General features: G+C 34.8%; 1 protein-coding gene across 1 annotated transcript in view; it reads left to right on the top strand.

Moving 5' to 3' along the window:
- Nucleotides 1–944: 944 nt before the first annotated feature.
- Galntl6 (polypeptide N-acetylgalactosaminyltransferase like 6) overlaps nt 945–26,967 on the top strand; it is a 1,029,419-nt gene continuing 1,003,396 nt past the window's right edge. Inside the window, exon 1 of the mRNA XM_050161819.1 lies at nt 945–1,082. Within this exon, the coding sequence (XP_050017776.1) occupies nt 945–1,082 (138 nt within the window). The remainder of the gene's footprint in view (nt 1,083–26,967) is intronic.

Genomic DNA, 26,967 nt, shown 5'->3' with positions numbered 1-26,967 from the left:
TCAGTTGCTGGAAAAGAATGGTAACATGAACAGTGGAGCGTGAGAGCGTCGGCAGAGGAAGGGGACGAGATTGATAGGCGGAGAGCACACTTCTCTGAGGATCTCCTTCCCTGGACTGCACGAGGAAGGGTCATCTTTGCGCCTGCACTTCCTGGCTGGACTCAGCCGACATCTGTAGTCTCCTTTCACCAGGTTCCCAGGTCCCCTAGATGCTGCCTGCGGAGGAGTGGTCTGACAGCGCATGAGGATTCAGGAGTTTGTGAACCCTTATTCAAACATAGTTCTGACCTGGCTATGGTGGTCCTGGATCCTGCCTGGCAAGCTGGCTCCAGAGGGAGTTGAACTTGAGTTCAGGTGGGTTATCCCAAGGCAAGCAAAGGAAGAGCTGTTATAGGAAGATAAGGAAGGTGATTTTCCAATGTCAAAAGTGGACACTTATCTTCCAGACACTTGACTGGACCAAGCCACTCCCTCCCATTCAGTTTTCGCTCTTAATCTCCGACTCTACACCCGGACCTCCCACACTAAGGGCGGGGGATGGTGGGCAAACAGCGACAGAAAAACACCTGCTATTTCCTGATATTTCTAGCATGCTCTTGACTTCCCCATAACTTATCATTACTCTATGAAACGATCGTATTTGCTCCACTGCTTTATATTAATGGAGGTCAATAGACTTAATGATTTCCTCAGTTGAGTCATATATTTCTAAGCCAATAGATAATGCCGTCGTCATAGTTTTCTGGAGAAAAGTAACTGTGCGTTTGTTCTGCAGATGGCCAACTCCCTCTGAACCCTGCAGATTGGTGCTGAGCAGGCAACAAAAGTTTGTAGCTTCCCCTCAGGTTCTGGTGCTTCCCAGGAGACAAGAAAGGACTTTCCCATTACACACAAGAAGCAGGCAGAGAGACTTCTCTAACTTTTCTCCACTGTGAGCATTTGCAATGAAGAGGAAACAGAAGAGGTTTCTGCAGATGACTTTGTTATTCACTGTGGCTTTAATTTTCCTGCCCAATATTGGTCTTTGGTCTTTATACAAGGATAAACACCTGGTGAAATCTGCAGAACCTGTGGACCATCAGGTAAGTACCAGCCAGGGCAAGGGTAGCCGGAGGATGGGTTAGGTATGTACCCTGCCTTGGGAGTATTTGGGGGAAATGTTATGGGGAGTTTCTCCCAAGTCCTCACAGAACAGATTTTACAGACTTCAGGGGACTTTGAGAAGGTCCTGGGTCCCAGTTACTGAGATGATAAATGAAATATAAAATAAGAAAGAAGAACTCGAGGTCAAGAAGAAAAGGTATTCTCTCCCACTTGGCTATAGATTGGTTTTTGACTTGAAGTGGTTGGAAGGAAGCTGCCTTTTGTGGGAAGCAGAAGTGGGTTTGATATAAATTCAATTATAGCGATTGGATTTTGCCTTCTGTCTCGTGTGTATTTCCATATTAAGTACATCTGGCCAACTAAGTCGTTCAATTTTTAAGGTGGCTTTCAAGAACCAATTCGATGTTTGCTCTATTTTTAACTCTTTTTCTATTTCTCAGCAAGAAAAAACAATATTATCCTGTGGAAACTTAAAGTCTGTCTTTTGTCTCCCCTGTTGCTGATGAGGTGTGGTAGTTAGTAGAGGCTATTAATATGCAATTTCTCCCAACATTTGACATGTTTGTTGCCAAAAGATTTTCTTTATGTGATAAGCAATACACAGTGTAGTATTTTGCTTTTCTTCTACTTAGCACATAACAATTAGAATGCATATGTTTGCAACATGACTTAATCATGTCCAAGTAACTTTCACAGAGAATAAGTATTCCAAGTATCCCTCAAAAAATTCTGATAGAAGTCAATATTGTTGGAATCCTGCTGCTTAGTAAATACAACTTGTATTTTTATATAAAAAATTTGAACAATGACTTATAGCGTACTTCATGAAAACAATATACTTTTCCAGTCAGTACCATGTATTGCCCTAGAATATTAATATTCTTAATTTCATGGGCCATCACCCTTGTATGCTATGTACTTTTCACACGTATAAGAGTCTAAATAATCCACTTCTGGACAACAGCAATGTGTTTTAGTGGTAATTGATTATTTGTTCCTATAGTTAGCAAAGTTTAATATACTGTTTATACAGTGAGTGGATAGTTGTAAATTATATGGAGGTGATCTGATGTTTTTTTACTATGAGAAATCACTACCTATTTCTGAACTTTAAAGAAAACTATATGCCTTGGATTTTCAGTGCATTGGAACTTTGAGGGAAAATGCTGACATGTTGATCTTGATCAATACTTTCTAGTCAGACTAGCTTCAATTGAATTATGATGGGTTTTGTCATGTCAATATATCCAGAGGGGATGGAAACTTAGGCTGGGAACTCCACAAGATAAATAGATCACTTACTTTTTCCAGTCTTTTATTCAAAGCAGAATAATGTCACGAGTAGCAGTTGATGTTTTACTCTCAAAATTTCTACCAAATTAGGAAAATGTAAACGAAATTTATTTTACATTATTATTGATTAATTAGCAATGCAATCTGAAGAATTTGCTGGAATAGTTAACATGAAACTCTAATTAATCTTATTAATGAGACCTTAACAACTTTTACTTTGGCTATTGATTTTGAGGCTTAATGAGAAAGCTGTTTGTCCACTGGCATAAAAAAAAATGTTACATTTCAGCTGTGAATGAATCTGCTCCCCATAGCAGTTTACTTGTTTTGTGTTCTGATGGCAAGAAACTAATATTTAAGTTTCGGGAACAAAATGATGGACCTGAAAGGTATGCGTGGCAGAGAAGCAGGTAGTTGTACTTTCTGAAAGTTTCTTGCACCTTAGAGAAAAATGTTGAATGACTTCTGGACATCGGTCAGCATCAAAGTTCATTGGAAAAGCTTTGAAAATTTTATAGGAAAAAAAAAGATACTGATAAGCTTATGATAAATATTCCTGTGTACATTATCACATCAATCCAAATAACAGTTTCACAATTCTTACTTTCTTACAGATAAAAAAAAAGTTATAGAATATTCACATCCTTATGTAATTTTTGGATAAGTAAAAGATAAGTCATTGGTAACTTTGGCTGAATCAGAAGCAATTGGTGATGACACATACTTCATGTTTTGATATCAGGATATAATAGTTTGCTAATGTGTCTATGTTTCAGTATTAGAGATTTATATGCTGTTGGTTTGCACACAGGTTCTCAACAACGACTGTAAACTGTGTTATTTACTTTCAGCAATTCACTTTCGGAAGGCATTCTCAGAAACCCTGTGCCGCAACTTTTATCTCACTGTTGTAAAATGCTAAGGATGAGACTGATAGCAAATGACAGCACCAGGAGCAATGAATACTGACGCTTTTCAGAACACATGCTGATAGGAGCCAGGATATTTTCACAGCTGTTGTGTGTGAAAACAATGAGGGTTTCCTGTTCACAAGGGTTGAAAATTCTATATGGGCTTAAATAAGTATATCGTTACACTGAGTAGCAGGGAAATACCTCAAGATAAGAAAGTTATAAATCATGAAATCATTGCATTCTTTACCAAATGTCCAGATAATTTTTTCCTTTCTACCTTTTGCCAGTTTATACCACTAACACTCTTTCTACAGAGTATCCAATTAAAATTGTATTTATTTTGCAATGTGAGATCAATTGAAAGGAGATAATATATAAGTCACAGGTCAAAACTGAAAACTGTTATCATCTTTGTAAAGCTTAATATTTAACATATTCTACTACACTATTGCTAATTATTTGTGCTTACAGTAGTTTTATCTTAAATACAGTGCTTGTCATAATTCTTCTTAGTACCAAAGAGGAAGAAACAAATTATATCAAAATTAGCAAATTATTCTTTAAATTGTTTTTTGTTTTTTTTTATCATAAATTAAAAATATTAATAAAAACACAGGCAATTGAACATTACAAGGGTGAAACCAAATATCTAAAATTAATATTTGGCATTTTTGGAATTAATGTATTTATTAACATGTTTTTAATTATTATGACTATATGCTGGTTTAAGATGACTTAATTGCTCATTTTCTCTTTTTGTTGTTGTTGAAAAATATCTCCTTATGTTATTTAAATAATAGATCTGTTTAGTATAATAAATAAGTTTATTGATTGTAACTATGATATTTAGATGATGATTGATATGTGATTGTTGAGTGACAAATCTTAATTTTCTCTTTCTTTTTAAACATGTGGAGTGCTACTATTCTCTGGATAATAATGTTCCACTACAAACTTGGATCATTAACTGCGTTATTGGATGATATGTAGAATAATGCAATAACTTAAAATCAAGTACTCCCCTTATAATATTCTATGTATTTCCCTTATTATATATTCAAGTGTTTGTGGGAGGACTCCCCTAGAGATTCTTATTTTAAAAAATATTCAATAAGTTAAGCATCTTTACAACTAGTTTGGAAATAAGAGTTACAAAAATGATGCAAGACTTTTCACAACATAAAGAGGCTTTTGAAAATTTGCAATTAAAAAAAAATAAAAGATGTAAGATCATCTATTTCTAAGCACAGATTTCTAAGAGTTTTTCAGAATGGATAACTTATAAAAACTTATGCTTGCACTGAGTTTTCTGACATAGGAGAAAACAAGAAACAAATCACACAACAAAATTTCCCAAACGAGAGGTCATATGGGCTTTCTTTATATTTACATGATTTCAGGATTTATGTTTATATCATATATATGTTTGTATCATATGTCACACATATGTTTATATCATATATATGTTTGTATCATATGTCACACATGTGTTTATATCATATATGTTTATATCATATATGTATATAATATATATTTGTATCCTATGTCACATATATGTTTATATCATATATGTTTATATAATATATCATACATGTGTTTATATCATATATCATGTTTGACATATAATGCGATGCATAAATTCCCAAGAGACTCCCACCGTGGATGTGGAATTCCTGTTCCCTAGGTGACTTTGCAACATGTGATGCTTTCCTTCACCTTCTCCCACAAAATATCGTTGTTTGAAAGAGACACTAAAGAATCTTCAGCTTTTCCCAGCTCATCTAACGTTACCGATTTCCTCATTTTAGCAGTAATACTCCTTTTGACCGGAAATATAATTTTCTTCAACAGTGTGTGTGTGTGTTAGTTTTTGTTTTTTAATATAAACACAGGACAATTAGTACCCAGCCTATATAAACTGTTTCCTGCATTCTTTTGTTGCATTAATTACTAAAGCTGAGCAAAATGTGTGTACTTTTCCCATAAAACATCTTAGATTTTGGAAATACTAAAGACAGAAAATGAAGATTAATAGTTTTCACTTTGAAGTGGGATAGTCCACTCGTAACATGACACACATGGAGTGATCCGAGCTGTTCTTCATTAACTATAATGTGCATTCTAAATTAGAGATTGTAAGGAGCTTCTTTTGTTTAATTTATTGAAAATTCATCCCAAAATCACTATAGGATGGCACCACACATACACTTGTAGCAAGTATTTTGATTATTTTCCATGACACAGGAGATCACTGTATGACGAGTTCATCACATTCCCCTGTGGGAGATCATGTTACATACTATGCTCTGCTACCAATCTGATGCAAATATAAGTAAGTAAATGAATAACAAACAACTAAATAAATAAATAAGATCAAAAAACAAAAGATGAAGTAGTTTTTCTTTTTCCTATTCTCATGTCTGAGTCACATATGCTATGCTAGATCGATTATTCTCAGATAAATTATACCATAATAGGAACTGAGTCAAGCTGGACGATGGAGGGAAAGTATGAGAAAGGCTGAGTAATTTAAGACAAATGCAGAAGCACACTGAGTAAATTGTTAGGCGTAGCCATGACAACCTTTAGGAAATTTTCATCCATGTCTCTTCGTAAATATTTTATGCCAATGGAGATTGTCAAGGGGACATCTAGACTCACTTCACAGCAAAGGCTAAGAATTAAAGTAGGAAAAAGGCAGTTCCCGCATCTAAAACTGCGTGTGGAAAGAGATATGGGCACATTTGTGATGCAATGATTTTCTTTTCTTGTCCTGTTGAGGTTGAAGACAGTGATAAAAGCATATTCAGGGTCCATGAAGCTGCGTCAGAGGATGAGATTGTAATCATCAAATCTGTATGTTGTGTGTGTGTGTGCTTGTAGTACTCCTGTATAAACTAACATGTATAGGATGATCAGAGGACAGCACTAAAGGGAAAATTAAACCCAGCCTTAGAGCAGATATTAGTTAATCTCTACCTGTCACGCTATAAAGCTCTGGATTCCAAGGTTGTCCTCACATGGAACTGTAAAGCCTGAATGGCAGCAGAGAAAACCAAATCATGTGTGGTGGGGATGATGCTCTAGGTATGTTTATGTAAAGTTTATGAAGAGATATGACAACTGTAAAGGATCCATATCACTTTCTTCAGCATGCTCTTGTAATGTAATAGTGTCTGTTTGTAATAAATTCACAAAGTGGTAGCAGAGAGAGGATACAAGTATATTAAGGTTTTACTTCCAATATTAAAGATGAAGAATGAGGGTTGCATTAGCAATTCTCTCAATTAATATGTATTCATGTCACATACTCACCTAACAGTATGCATATGTTCAGGCATACAGCCACACACATGATCTCACTATGAAACTTTTCATACATCCTACTCTCACATTTTCCACCACATTTTAATTACTAAAGTTTCTTGTCTTTCCAATGATTTGAATCTATAATAGGCTGTTAGTCAAACCTGAAGCACCGTTTAAATATTGTTGATGTAATTCTAGGACACTGTAAGAAAGACAGAAAATGTGTCTGTCTCTGGAAATGTGTGCATCTACATAGCAAAAGAGGAAAAAAAACACAAAAGGGTTAAGATGCTAGAGGATGTACACATCATGAATAAAAAATCTCAAATTTTAATATAATTGATGTAATTGTGGATTCCATAGAGTGTGCTGGCAGCGATCAACTGTTGTAAGCAGGGTTGGCGTCTCAGTGAGGGTCACTAATGTTGATTTTAATTCGTTTAAAGAATCCAAGTACTCACGGAATAGTATTTCAGATTTTGAAGTCTTGAAAGTTAGAGGTAATTATGGTAATAATTTTGAGTACTTTTATCATATTAAAATGACCAAACTGACAAGCCTGTCACATAAGTTTAAATGAGGTGGGTGTTATTTCTGCTTCTTTTTTGATATTTCCCTGGTAGTAGAGTATAAATGAACTTAGAAGTAGAAGAGATACCAGTTTCCATAGAATTTTTGTTCTCTTTAAGTAGAGCATTCTATAAGTTTTAGAATCAAATTACGTGGGTTCAAATTCTCCTTGCCTAATTTAGCACTTTGAGGCATTTGACATTCCATGGATCTTCCTCACCCCAACACTATTACAAGATACTTTTCTTGTGATGATGAAGTAAGGATTAAACACTTAACATCTCAAGAGCATGGGAGCAGGCACAAGGGTGTAGATTATTGTTATTCATAGTATGACTATTTATAAGCAATCATTGCATTTTGCAGGTTAATTAATGTCAGTATAGAAAATGTTTACAGGTGCTTTCTTCCTGTCAAGATGAACTAGAAGACCAATGCCATCGATTTACAGAGCATTAGTAAATAAACAAAAAATACCTGGAAAATAAGAATTTTTCATTGTTTTGTCTAACACTCAACTAAAAGTTGTTGACATTTTATAACTTCTCACAAAACACTCACCGAAATTCTCTTTAGCATATTGTTCTGAAATAATTTGAAAATAAAAGTTTTTAGCAGAAAATTTTAAAGGGGAGAGAGTTAGAGAGAAGAAAGTATCCCAATTTACTTTAAAAATAAAGTCTGTGTTTCACACTCTGGTGTCCCCTCCATGTTAATTGTTTCAAGAACTCTGTTTCCATTTCCTCTTTAACTTTTGGTCATGGAAAAGGTTTCAACATTGATAGAAATCCGGTAAAAAACAAAAAGCAGTATACTACAGTTACTTTATAAAATAGCTATAAAATACACACAACAGTAGTGCATAAGCAAAGTCAAAGCATACACTTTCAACTTTGATTATATTATCTCACTAGTCGTGTGATCTCCAGAAAGTCAGATTATCTTTCCATACATCATATTTCTAAAATGGCTATGCAACTATTCATGCTTAGTTATGCTGACTAAAAGCTTAAATTAAGTTAATATATGCGTTTGTTTAGCAAAGTGGGTTGCACACAGTAAGCAATTTGACATTTTTGCTGTTATATTACACTAGCCCATTATTCTTCCAGAAAACAGGTTGGTGAAGAGGGGAAAGTGTGTTTTCTACAGCCTTCATTTCATCACTCATCATAATATTGAATTCTTCTTTGCATGTTTGACTTTATATATGGTTGCTTTTGAAATGTGATTTAAAGTGATTTTAATTTTTATTTCCCTCATTTTATTCTTAGAAAGTTAATAAAGAAATAATGTTACTTCATTTAAAAGGTTTTACACCATGTACCTAGGACTCACAGAACTAGGCAATATATATGTCTCAACTAATTAGATTCCAGCAAATAATTAAACTCTTCCCAGATTATACATTCAGCAATGTATACTAAACTGATGACCGCCCTTTACACACACACACACACACACACACACACACACACACACACACACGTTTTGTTTCATCTGGTCCTTCCTCTAGGTATTATTTCCTGAGTGTGTGCTCTGCCATCATAGAAGTAACAATCTTCTCGCAATTACATTGCAACATCAGTCTCACTGGCCAAAGAATACTGTCAGGAAATGTCTTCCAGGTCAAGTATAGTATTATTTTCCAGGCCTCGAGCTGTAACAACATTGATCTGTTTCTAAAAGGCAGGAAAAAAAAAAGAATTATGGTTTCTGAAACTACAGTTGGGCTACATCACCATGGATAAGTATCTAAATCCCTCTTCTAGTGCTTCCAAGGGGAAAAAATGTTGGAAAGAAAAAGGGAAAACTGAATAAAACTGGTGTTTGTGAGAAATAACCATTCTTCTATTCTGTAGAATGTGCACTTTCCTCTGTTTTAGTAATATAACAAAATAGTGTTGGAATAACAAATATGGAATGAGTCTGCCTCTTCTTAATGAATTATGAAGGAACTTTTAAATTTTCTTTTACAATTTGAAAGAAAATACATTTTTGAAGATTGTTGGTATTCCAAGGAAAAGATAGTGTGTTCTAACATGAAGTATGGAGAAACATTGCTCAAATACAGTAGGGGAGTTTGATTCAAACATTTCTCGAAGCAGAGGCATTTTCTCTTTCTTATACCTTCCTTCTTTAGTGCTTAGACTTCTCTTTTCCCTTTTGAAATTTCATTGAAACAATAATTTTTCCTGGGGATTACTTTGATCAGTGTTTGGCTCCATGATTGGACAAACTCCTGCAAGGCTTTGAGAATGGGAGTTGTTTGAGTCTTGAAAATGAGTCTGTTGAATATGATACCAGTGATTGAATGGTGCATATCTAGGGAATTTTTTTTTTGGTTTTGTTTGTTTTGTTTTGTTTTTTAGTTTAGTCTTCTGATATTTATTTCTGTAGTTTTGTTTCTAAGACTGGGAGTAATATCCATATCCCAAACTATTCAGCGCAAAAGTAAATATTGCTTAGTTTTGTCACCATAAAAAACTAACAAAGCCCACACACATTTTATAAAATGCAAACTTCCACTAGAAAACCCACAACACCATTCCAAAATAACTCTAAATTTTCTTAACTCTCTCCTGTTTTCCATAGCTGCTTTTGTCAATCTTTCTCCACTCAACTTTCCCATGCTGCTTTCTTCGGTATTGTGTTCAGTCAGTAACCTTGCTTCATTCTTCGGGAGATTATTAGATTTTTATACTGGAAAAGACATAGGATAATACAGACAGAGAAAGAGTAACCTCTGCTTGGCTATTCTCCCAGTTTTCTGCTAATATGGAAAAGTGTCCCTTGATTTAGGATAAACATGGATCCTCTACCCAGATATCCAGAGTGTGGGTCACAGTTGTTCTTAGAAAAATAAAATACTATTATAATCTTGTTATCAGTGATATATCATCCATATTAATATTTAAAGATAAGTGTTCTCCCTTTAATGATGGGTGGTCAGATGCAACAGAATAAAAGAAAAGAGAAGGAAACATATTCCATAGGAACAAAGCACTGTTGCTATGGTTCCTGCTTTGTCTCTTTTAACCAATCAAATGATAGATCCAATTACAGGATTTCTACTTCTGTTCTCTTCAGTCTGAATCTAAACTCTATATTAGCATCATTCACCAACTTTCCTCCAAATCATTTGGCAGCTAATTCTACCAGCTCTTTTCATTAGTCATGCCACTTGATGGAATGTTATTAAACACCACCTTCTGTTGATAGCAGTCTTCATCTGAGGAAAAGAGATGGTGGCACTCCACTGACAGGAATGGAGCCAGGAAACACTGAAACAAAGGATGGAGTAGAAAAGGAACACATCAGAGTCATCCTTTATTAATACTTCAGTAGTCTTCTTCACTGTATAAACTTCTTTTCTAATTGTAAAGACTGCTCTCCTCAGTGGCCACCCACTGAGTACAAGTATATATACATGTACTTTAAACAGTACTATCACCTAAGGCTTTGAACAAAAGCCTAGCACAAAGAAAAACAACAGATTAACCTTGGTCTTATGTCCCAGTTGACTGATTAAAGAGAAGAGGGATGACAGAAAGCAAAGAGAAGATATTCAGTCAATGTACACTGGAAAGAGGGACAGTGACCCTAAGTTTGTCTTTTTGATTTATGGGAGAAGGAATTGGATACAGCAAAGTAGGAAATACATAAAAGCTTAGTGTTGGTCCTGTTCATCCTTGCTCAATTTTGCTTCTGCAAACTGGTCCTTTAGAAGATAATAGAGCTCTAATCACTTGAGTGGAATGACCTGACTCCCATCTCAACTTGGTCTGTCCCATGAAGCTCTGTTGTTCCTGATATCCAAAGAGACTGCAAGTTGAAGACAAGAACTGAGATCCTTTGGGGGTTTTAGGGCACGAGATTTTATAAATATAGGCTAAATGACACCATTCTATTTAACCTTTAAGTGAAATAAAGTGGGTTAAGATGTATCTCCAATTTCTAGATAGATGTGCCTTGAGTGATTAACATACCTGCAAGTAAACTAAGCACATGATGGCAGATAAGGAGAGACAGATATAAGGAAGCGCAGAAAATTACTCATGCTCCCAAGTGAGTAGTCAACATTTTTCCATAACTGTAATTTCTAAATACTTCTTGCTACTTATTTAAAAAATATTTTGTGGAGGAGATCTGGACAATTCCTACTTTTTGTTCTGTTTTTCTTGGGCTTCTCTCACTGATCCTCCTGACTTCTGGTTATAAGTGTATGTTGTCTCCTAAATTATTGCTACTAACTGCCATTTTGCTCCAAGAAAGAATGGACAAAAGAACCAAAATTCTAAGCCTAGATAATTTAAACTTTAGATGTCCAAATTAAATTCATCACCCACTTGCAGTCCCTGAGCTCATTTTACATGTCTTGTCTGAATAAAGGACGCTATCATTTATTTACTATCATTTATTTACTGGGCTATCATTTATTTACTGGGCATTCAGTATCTTTGTTTCAAGTTCAATTGATTACTAACTAGATATTTCTTCTGTTTTTTTTTTTTTTTTTTTGTATGTTTTGCTTCACTTTTTTCTGGCTGGCTCCTTTCACATCTTGTTAGCACTCATGTCACTATCTAGTCGGGACTAACATAAACATTTGATTGTGAGCCGGGATGCTCCAGCTTGGTACTCAAGCCTGCCACCTGCCTACAAGTCTACTCTCAGATAGACCAGAGTTGTTTATGAACAGCTATTAAGAATAGACTGTTGGCATGGAGTTGGTAAACCATTAGAATAATGTTCAGTTCTCCAGGACAGCATAACCAGACAATTCTGGATGTGAAGTCATGTATGGCCGCTTACCAGCTCTGGCTTCAACAACCTTGCATTTCACGAAATTTCCCGAGACTATCCTCAACTATTTTCTTCACATGTATTTCAACTTCAGCCTTGCATGGCAAACTTACTTTATCTTGAATTGTTGGATAACCTTTCTACACTTCACCTGCTTCGGTTACACCACTTTTTAAAGTTTGTGTTAATCCTTTACTTTTCTCTATACTTATAAACTCATTAAACCTTTATATTTAGTATATGTTTATATATTTAGCTATCATTAATATATACATTTTTAGAACCCGATGACAGTTTGAAGTGGGTTCAATAGAAGATCTGTGCATGTCCTCTGTAATCTTTTTGGCAGTTTATTGGGGAAATGGCATCTGCAGTTGTGAGTAAATACTTGTAGCACAGAGACACTCTGGACTTTATTTTTCATTTCAATCATAAAGCTTTTAATGAAAGTCACATGAGTAGATTTGCTGCACTGAATGAAGACACAGACAGAAGGAGATGCAACATGAAAAAAAGAGACAGAAATTGAAGTTATCTATTCTTCCATCAAATACATATAGAGAAGAAAATCTAAAAATTAAGGCAGGGATTGGAATAATATAGTCACAAGCCAAGAGACACAGTGAATGCCAATAACTGCCAAACCAAGAAAACATATGGAGAATATTATGGTACTTTTAGTCAGAGGACAGCCCTACAAAAGTTATATTTCAGAATTTTGGCATCCAGAATGTATTTCTATTTGAGACTACAAGGAATTTATTCTTTGTTACAGCAGCCTCAGGAAAGTAATATATTAGAAATGATCTCCATTTCCACAGTTTGGTTTGTCTTAGCATTATCTATCCACAGAATAGGCACTTGACAAGTATTTTCTAAAGGAATTAAGAGTCAGAGGTGCAGTTGTTTTTTTTTTCATAGATTGAAAATTAAGTTGTATACATTTATAACCAAGGTATAACTCAAAATGTGTTTAAATACATGTGGGTACTACCAAACAAATAACAATATAATACAAACTACTGTCACTGCCTCCTCATGGATTAATGTTCCATGATTTTCATTTTCTGTCAACCCTATCCAGTTTAATTTTATTCTTTTAGGACAAGATAACGATTCATATTAAAATTGAAACTCACAGTATGATTTGCTCCACCATATACACTTTTGGGTGTGCTGTAGAAGACATTAATGATTTCAATAACATCATTCAAAGTTTATAATCACATTTAAATAAGTTACTCACATGTCGCTACAATATAATCACTGAATGAATGAACACTTTTTCTAATTATGACATCAGTTATATAATAGGATGCATAGTCAATAGTATACATTTTAATAGAAATAATGTAATTTAGAAAAGGCTTATTTACTATTAAACTTTACTCGTTACAAAAAGAGCATGTAGTTGAGTTCATTAAAACCACCTACATGGGAACACTAAGAAGCCTACATCATTTACAAAAGGTATTATTTTGTAAGTTAGACTGATATATTTCAAGGGATTTATTTGAATTTGACTACTGTCAGACATTAAGTACATTATTAGTTTGAGTCTCCAGTGTATGTAAGTCCTCCTTGGAGTAGCTCCTTTCTTTTTTGAAAAAGTCTCCCCTGGCTTCTCTGGGTTCATTGTAATTAATGGTGATATAGCATAAACGTGGAGGCTGGGGAAAGGAAGAAATTCAAGGGTAAAACTTATGAAAGGGATTAGGAAGAAATTACAGGCACTGGAACAGATACGCCAAGCTTTATTCGGGAGAGGCATATTAAAGGCAGGGTCTCCAGGGGATGTATCTTACTGTTCCAGTAATTAAATAGTATTGTGTTTGATGTGGTGGCTCCACATAAAGAGAAATTCATAATGTGGAATTACTCCAAGCACATTAATTATGTCTCCGGTTTAAGGAGTATCTGGGCCAACTTGGAAATTCTGAGCTTTTTATTTTGACATTTCTAACTCTCAGAGACCTAACTTTGAACCTTCAGTTCCACTCAACGGCGGTTCACCTCAATGATGTATTCAAAAGTCTGATGTTTATCATCTGTGTTCCACTTTTAAAGCTGTGTGAAGGGGAAGAAATTTGTTTATGTCAGGTCTTTTCTTTATATTATTGGTAAAATAGCAAAGATATTATTTGTAAGTATTCTTATAGTTAGAAAAAAAATGTTCCATGACATGACTCCATATCNATGAAATGGCCGAACTATGTAAGTCACTATGTGCAAACATTATAAGTCACTTCTCTTACTCAATTACTACAGATGTATCTGTCTTAATTGTAATACTTTATTCTTTTATGTCTGTTGTTGCTCTGTATACCGTTATTTCCTATTTCTATGTTTTGAGACCCATTCTCCCTTGAAGTGTTTTAAAAATAATATATTGAATCGGAATGATGGTTGACTGACTCTGAGTGATTGACTAATGAATTTGTATTCATGTATACAGATGTTAATTTACTTTCTAATAGAAACTACACTCACTTAGAAATGTCTTATTAACACCTATGAGTTATATGTGTTAATGAGTTGTAGTGTGCTATAAGTGCATCCTGAATGCTCCGAAAATCCATACAGCCTTTTCCCACCTTCCTTACCCTTACTCTTTTGTAATCAGTTGGATATTTTCAGCTCTGCTTCTTTTAGCTTCCACATATGAGAGACGAAATATGGTACCTATCTGTCTGTGCCTGGCTTGTTTACCTAACATAATGTCTTCCAATTACATCTATTTCTCTGTAAATGACAGCTTTTCCATCTTCTTTATAGCTAAAATTTCCCTCTCTTGATGAAAATCTGAGCCAATTCACTTTGACTTTACAAATAAAATCTGTATATTCTATTGAAAAAAATTAAAAGTATACTCTAAATATTTGACTCAAAGTGTATATATATATATATATGATTTCTAAAATGGAAAATTTGGTTTATCATTTTTTCTGTTTTATTGTTTTTATAGCAGAAATTTTGAATTGATTAATATATTCTTATTTATTTAGGCACATTTATCTCATAAGTCAACCTATTTCATATCTTTTTTTGATGTTTACTTTTATTGTTTACTATGGTAGGGTTGTTTGCTTTATGTTTGAGTAGAGGCTTGGCCTCCTTATGTTATCCAGCTGACTTCAGACTGATTGATCTTCAATATTAACTTTTTAATTGCTAACATTACAGCAAGTGTCACCTAGATTTTAAGCAGCATTTCGTGTCCAGAAAGACATTAAAAAACTATAGTTAGATCTATATTCCATGCGTATAGTTTTTCCTTTCTTTGTTTTGCTTTTGTTTTAGTTTGTTTGTTTAGAGACAAAGTTTTTCTGGATAACAGCCCTAGCAGTCCTGGAACTTGCTCTGTGCACCAGGCTGGCCTGGAACTCATAGAGATCCGCCTGTCTCTGTCTCCCAAGTGCTGGGATTAAAGCTGTGTGCCATCACCCGGCATATATATATGCCTCTAAAGCCAGCCTTGAACGACAGGAAAATGTAATACTAAGAGCAGTGAATTGATGGGGAAGCTCAGCCAATCACATTTGGCTAGGGTGTGGCCGCCTGGGGCCAGGGAAGAAGGACCTGGGAATCCAGGTGCCCTCCCCTTGTTTTGCCTCTCCCCTGTACATGGTATTCACTGGACTCTGGTTGTGTGAGTTTTCCCCGGTTTCAAATTATTAAACTAGATCTGTTGTACTGAGCTTGTCTGGTTAATTCTAGCTTACGGTCGACTACACCCATCAGTGAATAAAATCTTTTTTTTTTTTTTTTTAATACAGTGAAATGTCACTTCAGGTTTTTTGTTGAGTAATTATTTAAAAAAATAAACGTTAGATTATCAATTGTAAATAAGAATATTTTTTTATTTGTTTTTAGACATAAGTCTATAAACCCATGAAAAACGCATTATGGGGTTAAAGGATGAAAGATAAGTAGCTGTTCCTGCTGTGGCTGCTGCTGCTGCTGAACATTAGCAGCTAATGCGTGTGCATTCCTAGACAAACAGAAGCGTATGATAAGCCTCTGAGCCCTCCCATCTTCAAAGCAAAGTGTCTGAAGCCCTCATCCTCATTCAGCCCACCAGTTACAGAGGGAATTACTTTGCTTTTCCTTAAGCTGCAACTAAATGCTCACTTTATTTAATACAAAGAGGCATTCGATGGTCCAAAACTGATTTAGATGGTCCTCCCCTAAGGCCAGTTCCATATATAGACAGGCTTACAGTATGTAAAGAAGCACTAAGAATAGGTAGGTCCAGAAAAACAGTATGTGAAATCTAGGCTCTAATGTTAAGGGTAACTTGCATTTTTTTTTCAGAAAAAAATAATAATGTGAGGTATAATATAAATTGGCCATCCCATTGTGTGTGGACATCACATGTATATGCTAGTGCATATACACATGTGTGTATATTTACCTGGAGACCAGAAGTCAACAACTGCTTCTTTATTTTTTTATTTCTACCTTTATATTGATATGCAGGAAAAGGAATGCTACAATTTCTGTATCTATTCCTTTAGCCTGTTTCCTTTTGTAGGTGAGTTTAGTCCACTGATTTTAAGGGATATTAATGACCAGTAATTGTTAGTTCTTTTTAATTTTTTTTGTTTTATTATTGTTAGTAGTAGTATGTGTGTTTCCCTTCTTTGAGATTTGTTGGTATGAAATTAACTAGTGCCTGTGTTTTCATGGGTGCAACTTAATTCCTTCAGTTGGAGTATTCCTTCTAGTACTTTCTGTGAGGCTGAGTTTGTGGATACATACTGTTTAAATCTGTTTTTGTCCTGGAATATCTTGTTTTCTCCATCTATGGTGATTGAAAGCTTTGCTGGATATAGTAGTCTAGGTTGTCTTCCATGGTCTCTTAGTGTCCAGGACCTTCTGATTTTCAGGTCTCCATTGAGAACATGGTGTTATTCTCATAGGTCTGACTTTATATGTTATATAGCCTTTTTTCTTTGCAGCTCTTAATAGTCTTCATTCTGTAAGTTTAATATTTATTATTATTTGGCATGAAAATATAATTTTGTTCCAACCCATTTGATGTTCTGTAATCTTCTTGTAGCTTCATAGCCATGCCATTCTTTAGGTTGGGAAAGTTTTCTTCTATGATTTTGTTGAATATATTTCTTGTGTCTTGGAGCTGGAATTCTTCTTCTATCCATATTATTCTTGGATTTAGTCTTTTCATGGTGTCCCAGATTTCCTGGGTGTTCTGTGTTACAAATTTCTTGGATTTAACATTTTCCTGAATGCTTCCTGGATGAATCTATTTCCACTATTGTATCTTCAAAGCTGGAGATCCGCTTTTCCATTTCTTTTATTCTGTTGGTGAGTAGTTCCTCGTTGTTTACCCAGATTTTTACATTTCTAGATTTTCCTAAGTTTGTGTTTTCTTTTTGCCTCTACTTCATTTTTTAAGTCTTAGATTGGGTTCCTTTACCTGTTTGATTTTTTTTAGCTTTCTTTAATGGATTTATGAATTTTTTCTCTTTTTTTTTTGCTTGTCTTTTCCATCTTTTCTTTAAGGGAATCTTTCATTTCCTCTTTCAATGCTTCTATCATCTTCATGAAGTTATTTTCTTCTGCTACATCTGCTTTGGGATTTTGTTAGGTCTTGTTGCAGAGTCACAAGGTTATGATGGTTTCATATTGCTCTGGCTGAATCTATTCTTACATAGATATTTCCTCATCTAGGTTTTTTGATAATTATAGATACTGGTGTTGATTCTTGTGATGTGTTTGTTGGATGGTATTTTATTCCTTTATTGTCTTTTGGTGTGAATGGCCAAGGGATCTAGTATTGGTTAGTTGTCAGGTCAGGTAAAGTAGGATTATCTCAGCTGAGGTTTTTAGGGCTTTGGGTACCTAGATCCTGTATATTGTCCAGTTCTTCTGATTGTTGAGGGCTTTACCTGAGCCCTCCAGCTGGTGTAGATTGTGCCTGTGCCTATAGAGTCTGTTCTTCCAACTATTGTAGGCTTTCCCTATGTCTGTTATCCCAGTTTATGTGAGTGATACTTGTGCCTATAGGTCTGCTGATGTTGCTGGAGAGGGTTGTATGCTGGGAGGCTGCTCTTCTACCAGTTGGTGCAGGTGGTGCTTGTCCCTCTAAGGGCTGCTGATCTTGCAAGGGATAGTTGAACCAGGGGTTGTTGATGGGTTTGGTGGGTTTGGGCAGCAGAGTGAATCTTGTAGATTTTAGTGTCCAGTGGGTGGCTGCAGGGGTCAAGCAACCTGTCTATAGGACATTTTCCTGCTGACTGACTGCTGGGGCTGAGAATGGAGGGTGTGTACAGAGGCTTAGGATCTAGCGATTGGAGCTGTTTATCTGGAAGACTACTCACTCTCCTCTTCTAATTAATACAGGTCTGGCTTCAAGTTATTTTAACATTAGTTGTGTATATTTCAAGGTCTGAGTATCAAAGTTGGTTTGCTAGACCAATCTATACTTATAATGAAGTACTTGCAGAACAAACACATATCTTTGTTCATTAGGTCTGAACAGCAGATCTTCAGTTTTATCAATGAGTAGTAATGAACTTTCTAATCCCAAACACCATAAAATTGGTGAACCATGATTATATGAAATTAGAAAAATAAGAATAATTTTTTCTGTATAACTTCAAACAGTGGGTAGGGAGAAGTAGATACGAGGATGTGACAAGATATATTTAACAAAGGCACAACACCAGCAGCAGCAACATTATAACAGCGAATGAGGAAGGTAAGGACCATCTCTCTGGACCTCACATTTCTCGTTCTTTAAAAGTATCCTTAATTGAATTTATATCTTATATAAGTACATTTTAAAGCCTGTGCAAATTTTCTTCTATTACTCCATAATCTTTGATTTCTTTTTAATTTACCTTACTAATGAGTCAAAAATGTATCTGGAAGGAAGGATTCTATAAATTATTTGGGGCATCTATTTAATGATAAATAAGTTTTTATGACTAAAGCTATAAGGTTATATTTCATAAATCCATATACTCAGCTTTCTGCCCAGATTTTTTTATTTCTGCATGTTTCTTCTAAATTTTGATCTTGGAAGCCTTGCTTGTAGGCACCTATTCTATTCACGAGTGTCCACACAATCATATGCATAGGTGTTAATGACTTATAAGTAGCTTGGAATTTAAATGATCACATTTAAGCATCATAAATGACTAGAGTAAGAAAATAATATTTAAAAATGAACAGGAAACTTTTGGGTCCACAGGGTTAAAAGCAAGTGAATAAAATGCACAAGCAGAAAGGTAGAATTCAACAATCGTGTTTCTCATCTTTCTGGAGCCTGTGGAAATGGATCCACCATATCCCGCAGGTTCTTCAACACACCTCTGAGTTTTATAATAATTTATTCATGAGTCTTAAAGACCGTTTTTTTTTTTTTGCATCGTTTAAATGTGGCATATCTTGACAGTTTTTTTTCTTTCTTCAGGCTCATCTTGCTCCTTTGTAATTTATTTAAGTATTTTAGAGTTTTAGATGATTGTGGATTAATGGTGCATTTAAACTGCTTTACAATGACCTTAGGCTAGGTAAATTACTGAAGTATTGCCAGTCAGGGGATATTTATTTTCATGGCAGGAAGCATTTACTCTCTTGGTTAACCACATGGCACACAAAGTAACTGACGGTCTTAAAATGTATTTCATAAGAGTTACAAACAAATTGTATTAAGAAGGAAATAGCTGTTTATCATCTTGGCCTTACTGTAGGCAATATTTAATTATGTTATTCACTATGATTGAGTGACTTTTTCTGGGCTATTAACATTATAGGTTTGAAGGAAAGTTATATAGTTCTGTCCTTAGCTCTGGGCTTGGTAGATAACATCTCTGCATCTTAGCATTATACATGCAGAACTCAATGAATGTACTGAAGAAAGTCTGGACACTGTCTCCTACCATCCTGCATTTGACATGGTTAGAGCACTTCTCTGATGCACTACTTTGTGCTTCTGTTTCATCGTTGCTGCTTTGGGACTGTTACTGCCTGCTTTGATCTTCAGGTGGACATATTTTGTGGAATGGGTTACAGGATACCATAGTAAACATTCGTTTGTGGTGACAAAGTTAGGTCAGAAAAGTAGATAAATTCATTGGCATGACACTTGATTTCTCTACTAGATAAGAGAAATGCAGTGAATTTTTAAGAAGCAAAGAGAATGCCCTGGGAACACCCAACTATAAATTGTTCTTTTGTGGCTTGTTTTATATTCATGTTCTAAAAGGGAAAATATGTTTTTGAAAAGTCCTATGTTCATGGATAATGTCTATTCACGACCCCATGAATTCATACAACCAGAATAATATATTTATTTAGAAACATTGTAACACTAAATGGCAGAGAAATTCCTACTGGACCCTTCTCATAGAAATAATAAAGACCACCCTTTCTCATAATCACAGCAATACATAGGATTTAGTCAAATATTGTGTGCTGAAACTTCAAAACAATGTGTATTCTCTTTCAGTAGTCATTGTTGACATGTAGCTGTTTTAGTTTTTTTGTAGAGCCATTACCTAGTGTGCTTGAGTCTTTGAATTCAAATAGCATAATTGGAAAGGACATAATGAAAAGAAGAAGAATGTTTCTTACTCGTGCATGAGCAGTTTAAAACACTCACTGTCTGAAGATACTATTCCTGCTGAATATGGAAATCAAAACACTTCCTTTTGTTGTTGTTATTTTGTTTTTTTGTTTGTTAGTTTGCTTTATTTGAGACAGGGTTTCTCCATATAGCTTTGATAACTATCCTAGAACTTATTCTGTAGACCAGATTGGCCTCAAACTCACAAAAATCTAATTGCCTTTGCTTTGTAAGTGCTGGGATTAAAAGCATATACCACTACTATCCAGCCAAAGTTGTTTCTCTGCTATCAGCTTTAATATATGGCTATAAGTACAAATCTTGCCTTTACATTTTGCTTTTATCCATGAGCTGAAGCCATAAGAAAATTTCAACACAATGGATCAATCATTATCAGTGTGAAAAACTGAAATACAGATTAATAATCAATTCTAATAAATGGAGAAAAGACAATACAAAAAAAAAGTGAAAATATTTAGTGAACGTAGATTGTTCCAGTAACAAAAGATACATGAAACAACTAACATTTAATGTACATATAAAATGTAAAATGTCTTTAATAAATAAATAAATAAATAATTGAACAACAAAAAAAAAACAAAACAAAAAAAAGAAACAAAGTCTCAATTAAAAAAATATTTGAATTGTTTTAAAATGTATAGCTAGGATTATCTGAGTTATTATAATCAAGTTGATAATCAAGCAAAGTCTTCTTACTTTTATCCATTGGATTATCTAAGTGGCAAAAATGCCATTAAGATTGAGCTAGTGAGATTGCTTAGTGGTTAAAGTATTTACACACAACCAGAAAGTTGGAGTGAGGGTGCCTGGAACTCATATAAATGTAAACGCAGCTAGAGAGGTGGCTATGCCAACCTTCCTGTAATCGCAGGAGTCAGAGGACAGATCCTCAGAGTGAGCTAGCTGAGGAGACTGACAACATCAAGACTTTCTAGACATGACGCAGAGGCTCAGCACCTAACAACAATGTGGAAGCCTGAGCTACGTTGATTCTTAACAGTAATTTTGGGCCTTCACATACAGGTACACGATCATTCATGTATACACACAAGCCTTCATACCACACAAACATGCATATACATATGTATACATCACACATAAACAAAAATGGAAATAAAGATATCATATCAATAGCAGGTGTTTGTGAGAAAATAAACAGAACTGCCTGTAGACAGAAGTTTCTGTTTTGACTAGACATACAGCTATTCAGTACCAAAAAGCACAGATATTAATTATAAACTGTTAGGCCTGTTTGCTCAGGCTTATAATTACCTAGCTCTTACAACTTAAATTAACCCATAATTCTTGCCTATGTTTATTTAGCCTTGTGGCTTGGTACCTTTTCTCAGCAAGGCATTCTCATCTTGTTTCCTCTGCAACTGGCTTGTGACTAACTCTCTGCCTTTCCTCTTCCCAGAATTCTCTTAGTATGGTTGCCCCACCAACACTTCCTGGCTACAGGACAATCACTGTTTGTTAAACCAATATGAGTGACAAATATTTACAATGTACATGAGCATTATTGTACAGCATTTGTCAGAATTTTATCCTAAAAGCAAACAAGGGATTTAAATTTTATTGTTTTATTTTATTTTATTTCTGGTATGTGTGTTTGTGTGCCCACTGTGATACACAGTTTAATTTATTACGTGAGTTATTTATTCTCTCAGCAATGCCAGGTGGCAGTAGTATTTGAACCTATGCCCTTCATGCTTTCATATACTACAAAATAGAAATTTTATCAACTATATATTAAACATGATTTTACAAACATCTTTTTATACATGATGAGAATATTAACAATAATAAAGAATGAATATATTTTTATCAAAAACTGGTTTAAATTTGAATCTGTGGTATGAAATTCTCACTACTAATAATAACATTTCCAAACATTTACATGAAATCTCAAAGTAATCTAAGATTAGCTCATACATTTTTTGATGACTAAGATGTTTTAAAGTTATAGCTCTCAATAGAGGAAAATGTAAATATACTATAAAATGTTTATATATATATATACACAATATGTATGTATATATACATAAATACACACACAGATGGTTACAAAGAGCTCATGCACCTAAGGTTCCAAAAGCATTGCTGAAGTGGGGACAAAAATATTTCAGGAGTCAGAACATCAGGAGTTTGCAATGTCTCCTAGTAATATTGATTGATATACCTATAAAGTCTCATCAACATAAACAGGAGAAGGACATGGAGGCTTGAAACGTATACAAAGAACTAGAGGAACTAAGGAGTGTTGGAAGGGGCAGAACTGTGTGTCCCAAGGGAAGAGCACAAAACCTGATTTCCAATGTCAAAAATGTCCTGAAAACATACACATATATAATATTTAACAAACTGAATTACCTATATGCATGTATACATATTCATAAACAACAATTATGAAAAATTAGGCCATAAATTTGAAAGACAGCAAGGTAGAGTATATGGGGGTATAGAGGGAAGAAAAGGAGGGGGAAATCAAATTATAACCACAAAAGTAAATAATTATTAAAATGAAAATTTAATCAAACACTTGGGAATTATTTGCTTGACATAATTTTATTGAACTTAATGCATTCTTTTTCATTTACTTGGTTTATCAGTACATGATTTGTGATATTTATGCCTGTGGTCGGAGAGTAGACTTCTATGTAAAACAGTATCAGTATAAAAATCTGTCAACTTATTTTGTTTACATAGATGAATAAAAATAACACACACACACACACCAAATCTAAAGAAAAGATATAAAACTACTTGAAATATGGAAAAGTAGATTCACAGTTAATTCATGAATTAACTTTAGGCCAAGTTATGATATTTATAGATATTAAGGTTTAAGGGTTTCAATTATAATTTTATGTTTAGTTAATATAATAACTTTACATATTAATGATGTGTAATATGTTATCTCAAAACATGCATTCTGTATGCATTCAAATCAAGGTAATCAAAATTTTCAACTCTCATCATTTTGCACCTTTTATTATTTTTCATTCACTTCAAAATAATTTATATAATTATATTTGTGCAATTGTAATACATTCACTAGACATTTTCATTCTATTAAAGACTACTTTAATGTATATCACCCAAAGCCCCTTACTTTAGCTTCCTCCAATACTCTTCCTTTAACACTCAATATTCAAGACTTGTGTAAAGATTATTTTTTTGGCTCTACATGCTAGAGAAAATCTGTGATATTTGTCTTCCTATGTCTGGAGTATTTCACTTAATGATAGACATTTCTCAAAAGAAGTAATAGAGATGACTAAGAAATACATCGCATTATTCTGACATTAGCCCTCAGGAAAATGCAAATCAAAAGTCATGAGATATCATGCCATGTGTGTTAGAAAGGCTACTAGGAATGGGGAATTGATAAAACAAAGTTGTGAAGAATGGGAATCTCTTAGCCTAATATTGGTAATATAAACCAGTACAGAGTACCAAAAAAGAACAGCATAGAGATTCTTCGGAAGTTGGAGTTAATTTAGCTGTCTTATTTTCTTGTATGTATTCCAAAGGAATAAAATCAGCATTTAAAGTGATTCCTGTAGTCCATGGTTTTTGTGACTTTATTCACAATAAGTTACATCTGGACTTACCTAGGTAGCCATCAACAGGAGAGTGGATAAAAAAATATTTATAATTACAGTAGAATATTATGAAACCATGAAAAAAAATAGATCCTGTAATTTTCACAAAAATAAACAGAATTGGATGACATCTTACTAACTGAAGCAAGCCAGGCACGGGGTATCGTGACTAAAGAGAGAGTTAGATCAATTGTGCAGGCCAATACAACTTTTGCTTTTCTTTATTAAAATCACAGCACTGATTTTTTTTAAGAGAAAGAGAAACCACAAGTTACTTATGAATTTATATGTCTTTGAGGTACTATGTAGAATACATTAGTCTTCTGTGTTTAGGTTAAGAAAGTAATATTTAAGTTAAATTATTTATGTAGATCAAAAGAGCTAAATAATAAGTTAAATAATGATAGTGAAATAGTAAATAAATAAATATGTTAAATAATAACAGTTAATAATGGATCTATGGCAGAAAAAATACTTTGAAGATTTTGTTAGTACTGATAGACACATTAGTAGTCAATCTTTCAACTGACTAAAAAAAGGAAAGTAACTTGAAAATACAAAAAAAAAAAAACCCTCTTTTTAAAACTTAGCTTCCAACCACTACTGTCCATGATGTTAAAGTTTATTTTTCAGAATCTTCTTTCCAAGAAGATTTTAAGTAGATATTTAAGTAGCAATTATCATGGGAAAATTTATCACAATATAAGTTTATTCATTTATTATGTATCCATTATAAATGTAGATATCACTAGCATGTGACTAGGAGGCATAGATATTTGTCATAGTAATTAATTATTATCCCTAACTTATTAATTTCTCTAAAGACAAACAGCCTATGCATATATATTTTGATGTTGTTTTAGTGGATTTACATGCCCCAAGTGTGGGGAATAGGACATACTTTACTAGAAATAGTTCCTGGGAAAGTGGACATCAAAGTGCATCAACTGAGGCAAGCTGGGCATATTTTATTTGTGTGTATGTATGTGCATATGTCCTGTCTTGTGTGTGTGTGTGTGTATACACATTTTCAGAGGACAATTTTCAAGGGCTGTCTCTCAACTGTAGTGAGAGCAACACTCACTAGGACCTGATACTCACCTATTAAACTAGGCTTTCTGGCTAGTGAGCCTCAGAAATTCTCCTGTCTCTGCTTGCCCAGCATTTTGAATACAAGCATGACATCATAGCATAGTTGACTATTTAAGTAGCTGTGAGGATTAAACACGAGCCCTCGTGAGTATTTTGTCTTTTTGTTTTGTTTTAATTCAATGTGAGGATTTTATGAAAGTTTTGCAAAAGAGTCTGTGGCATTTTATTCATAATTTATTTCACAGCCTGACTGCAGTTTGCCCGCTCTCCAATCCTCCCAGTCCCCCGCATGTCTTCTGTTCCCTCTCCAAACACTCTCCTTCCATTTCTGTTCAGAAAAGTGCAGGCCTCCTATGGATATCAACAAAACATGTCATATCAAGTTTTAGTAAGACTAAGTATCTCCTAGTTCAGACTCTTAACAATAGCTGATATATTGCCTGAACTGGCCATTTCCTGTGACAAGGCAAGACTTCTAGCGAATAGCTTGGAACACCAATCTAATCAAATAACCATTGACCTACAGTGTGTTCTGACTATGGAAAGTGCTGGGAGAAGGGTGGCCCAAAGATCAAAGAGGTGGACAACCAAAGATGGGTCTGCATGTTAGAGAGACACCCACCACAAATTAGCTATCCCTCTAGTTCTTATTTGCATTTTTGACTAAGGCTCCAGAGATATCAAAAACTGACTTTCAAAAATTTAGTTATCACCATATTTCTTCTACTTGGGTAACTTTTATTCACTAAAGTCAATCCCCAAATAGATAATCTTCTATTAAATAGCCTTGTCCGTTAGAGCATACACAGTGAAAGCTACTTTTGTCCATCCTACTACAAGCTTCTTTATGCACTGCTTTCCATTTGACTTTACTTTCCACTCATATGTGATGGAGGAAGGTCATTGGCTAATAAAGAAACTGGCTTGCCCCATTTTATTGGTTAGAACATAGGTGGGAAGAGTAGACAGAATAGGATTCTGGGAGGAGGAAATGAGGTCAGACTCTGCTCTGCTTCCAGAGTGGAGCAGAGACGCCAGGCTCCACTCTCCCAGGCAGCTCCGACCCAGGACGGACGGAGGCTAGAATCTTCCTGGTAAGCGCACCTTGGGGTGCTTACACACATCATTAGAAATGGGCTAGTCCAGGTGCGAGAATTAGCCTGTAAGGGCTATAGTTCATGGGCCAAGCAGTGTTTAAATGAATACAGTTTGTGTGTTGTTATTTTGGGCATGAGCTAGCAGGCGGCCGGGGTGCTGGGGACGCAGCCCTGCTGCTTCTATTTCAACACATATGATTCATAAGTTCCTTGAAAAACACTAGAGACTATCAGTTCAATAAAATCCATTCAATATATCTCCAATTATTCTTCAGTACTCTTACCATTCATTGACAAGAATGCTTTGATCTGGTCATGCCCTCTCTACAATGTTTTCTACCCTCTTATGAAATTAGATTTATTAAAATAGAGACTCCATAGATGGATGGAGATAGAGACAGAGACCCACACTGGAGCACTGGACTGAGCTCCCAATGTCCCAAGGAGGAGCAGAAGGAGGGAAAATATGAGCAAAGAAGTCAGGACCACGAGGGGTGCACCCACCCACGGAGACAGTGGGGCGGATCTATTGTGAGCTCACCAAGGCCAGCTGGACT

Source organism: Alexandromys fortis, unplaced genomic scaffold (assembly GCF_014885135.2).
Source record: "Alexandromys fortis isolate MF-2015 unplaced genomic scaffold, M_Fortis_MF-2015_v1.1 scaffold_137, whole genome shotgun sequence".
In the NCBI taxonomy this organism is placed as follows: Eukaryota; Metazoa; Chordata; class Mammalia; order Rodentia; family Cricetidae; genus Alexandromys; species Alexandromys fortis.
This window is presented reverse-complemented; position numbering and strand designations above follow the sequence as displayed.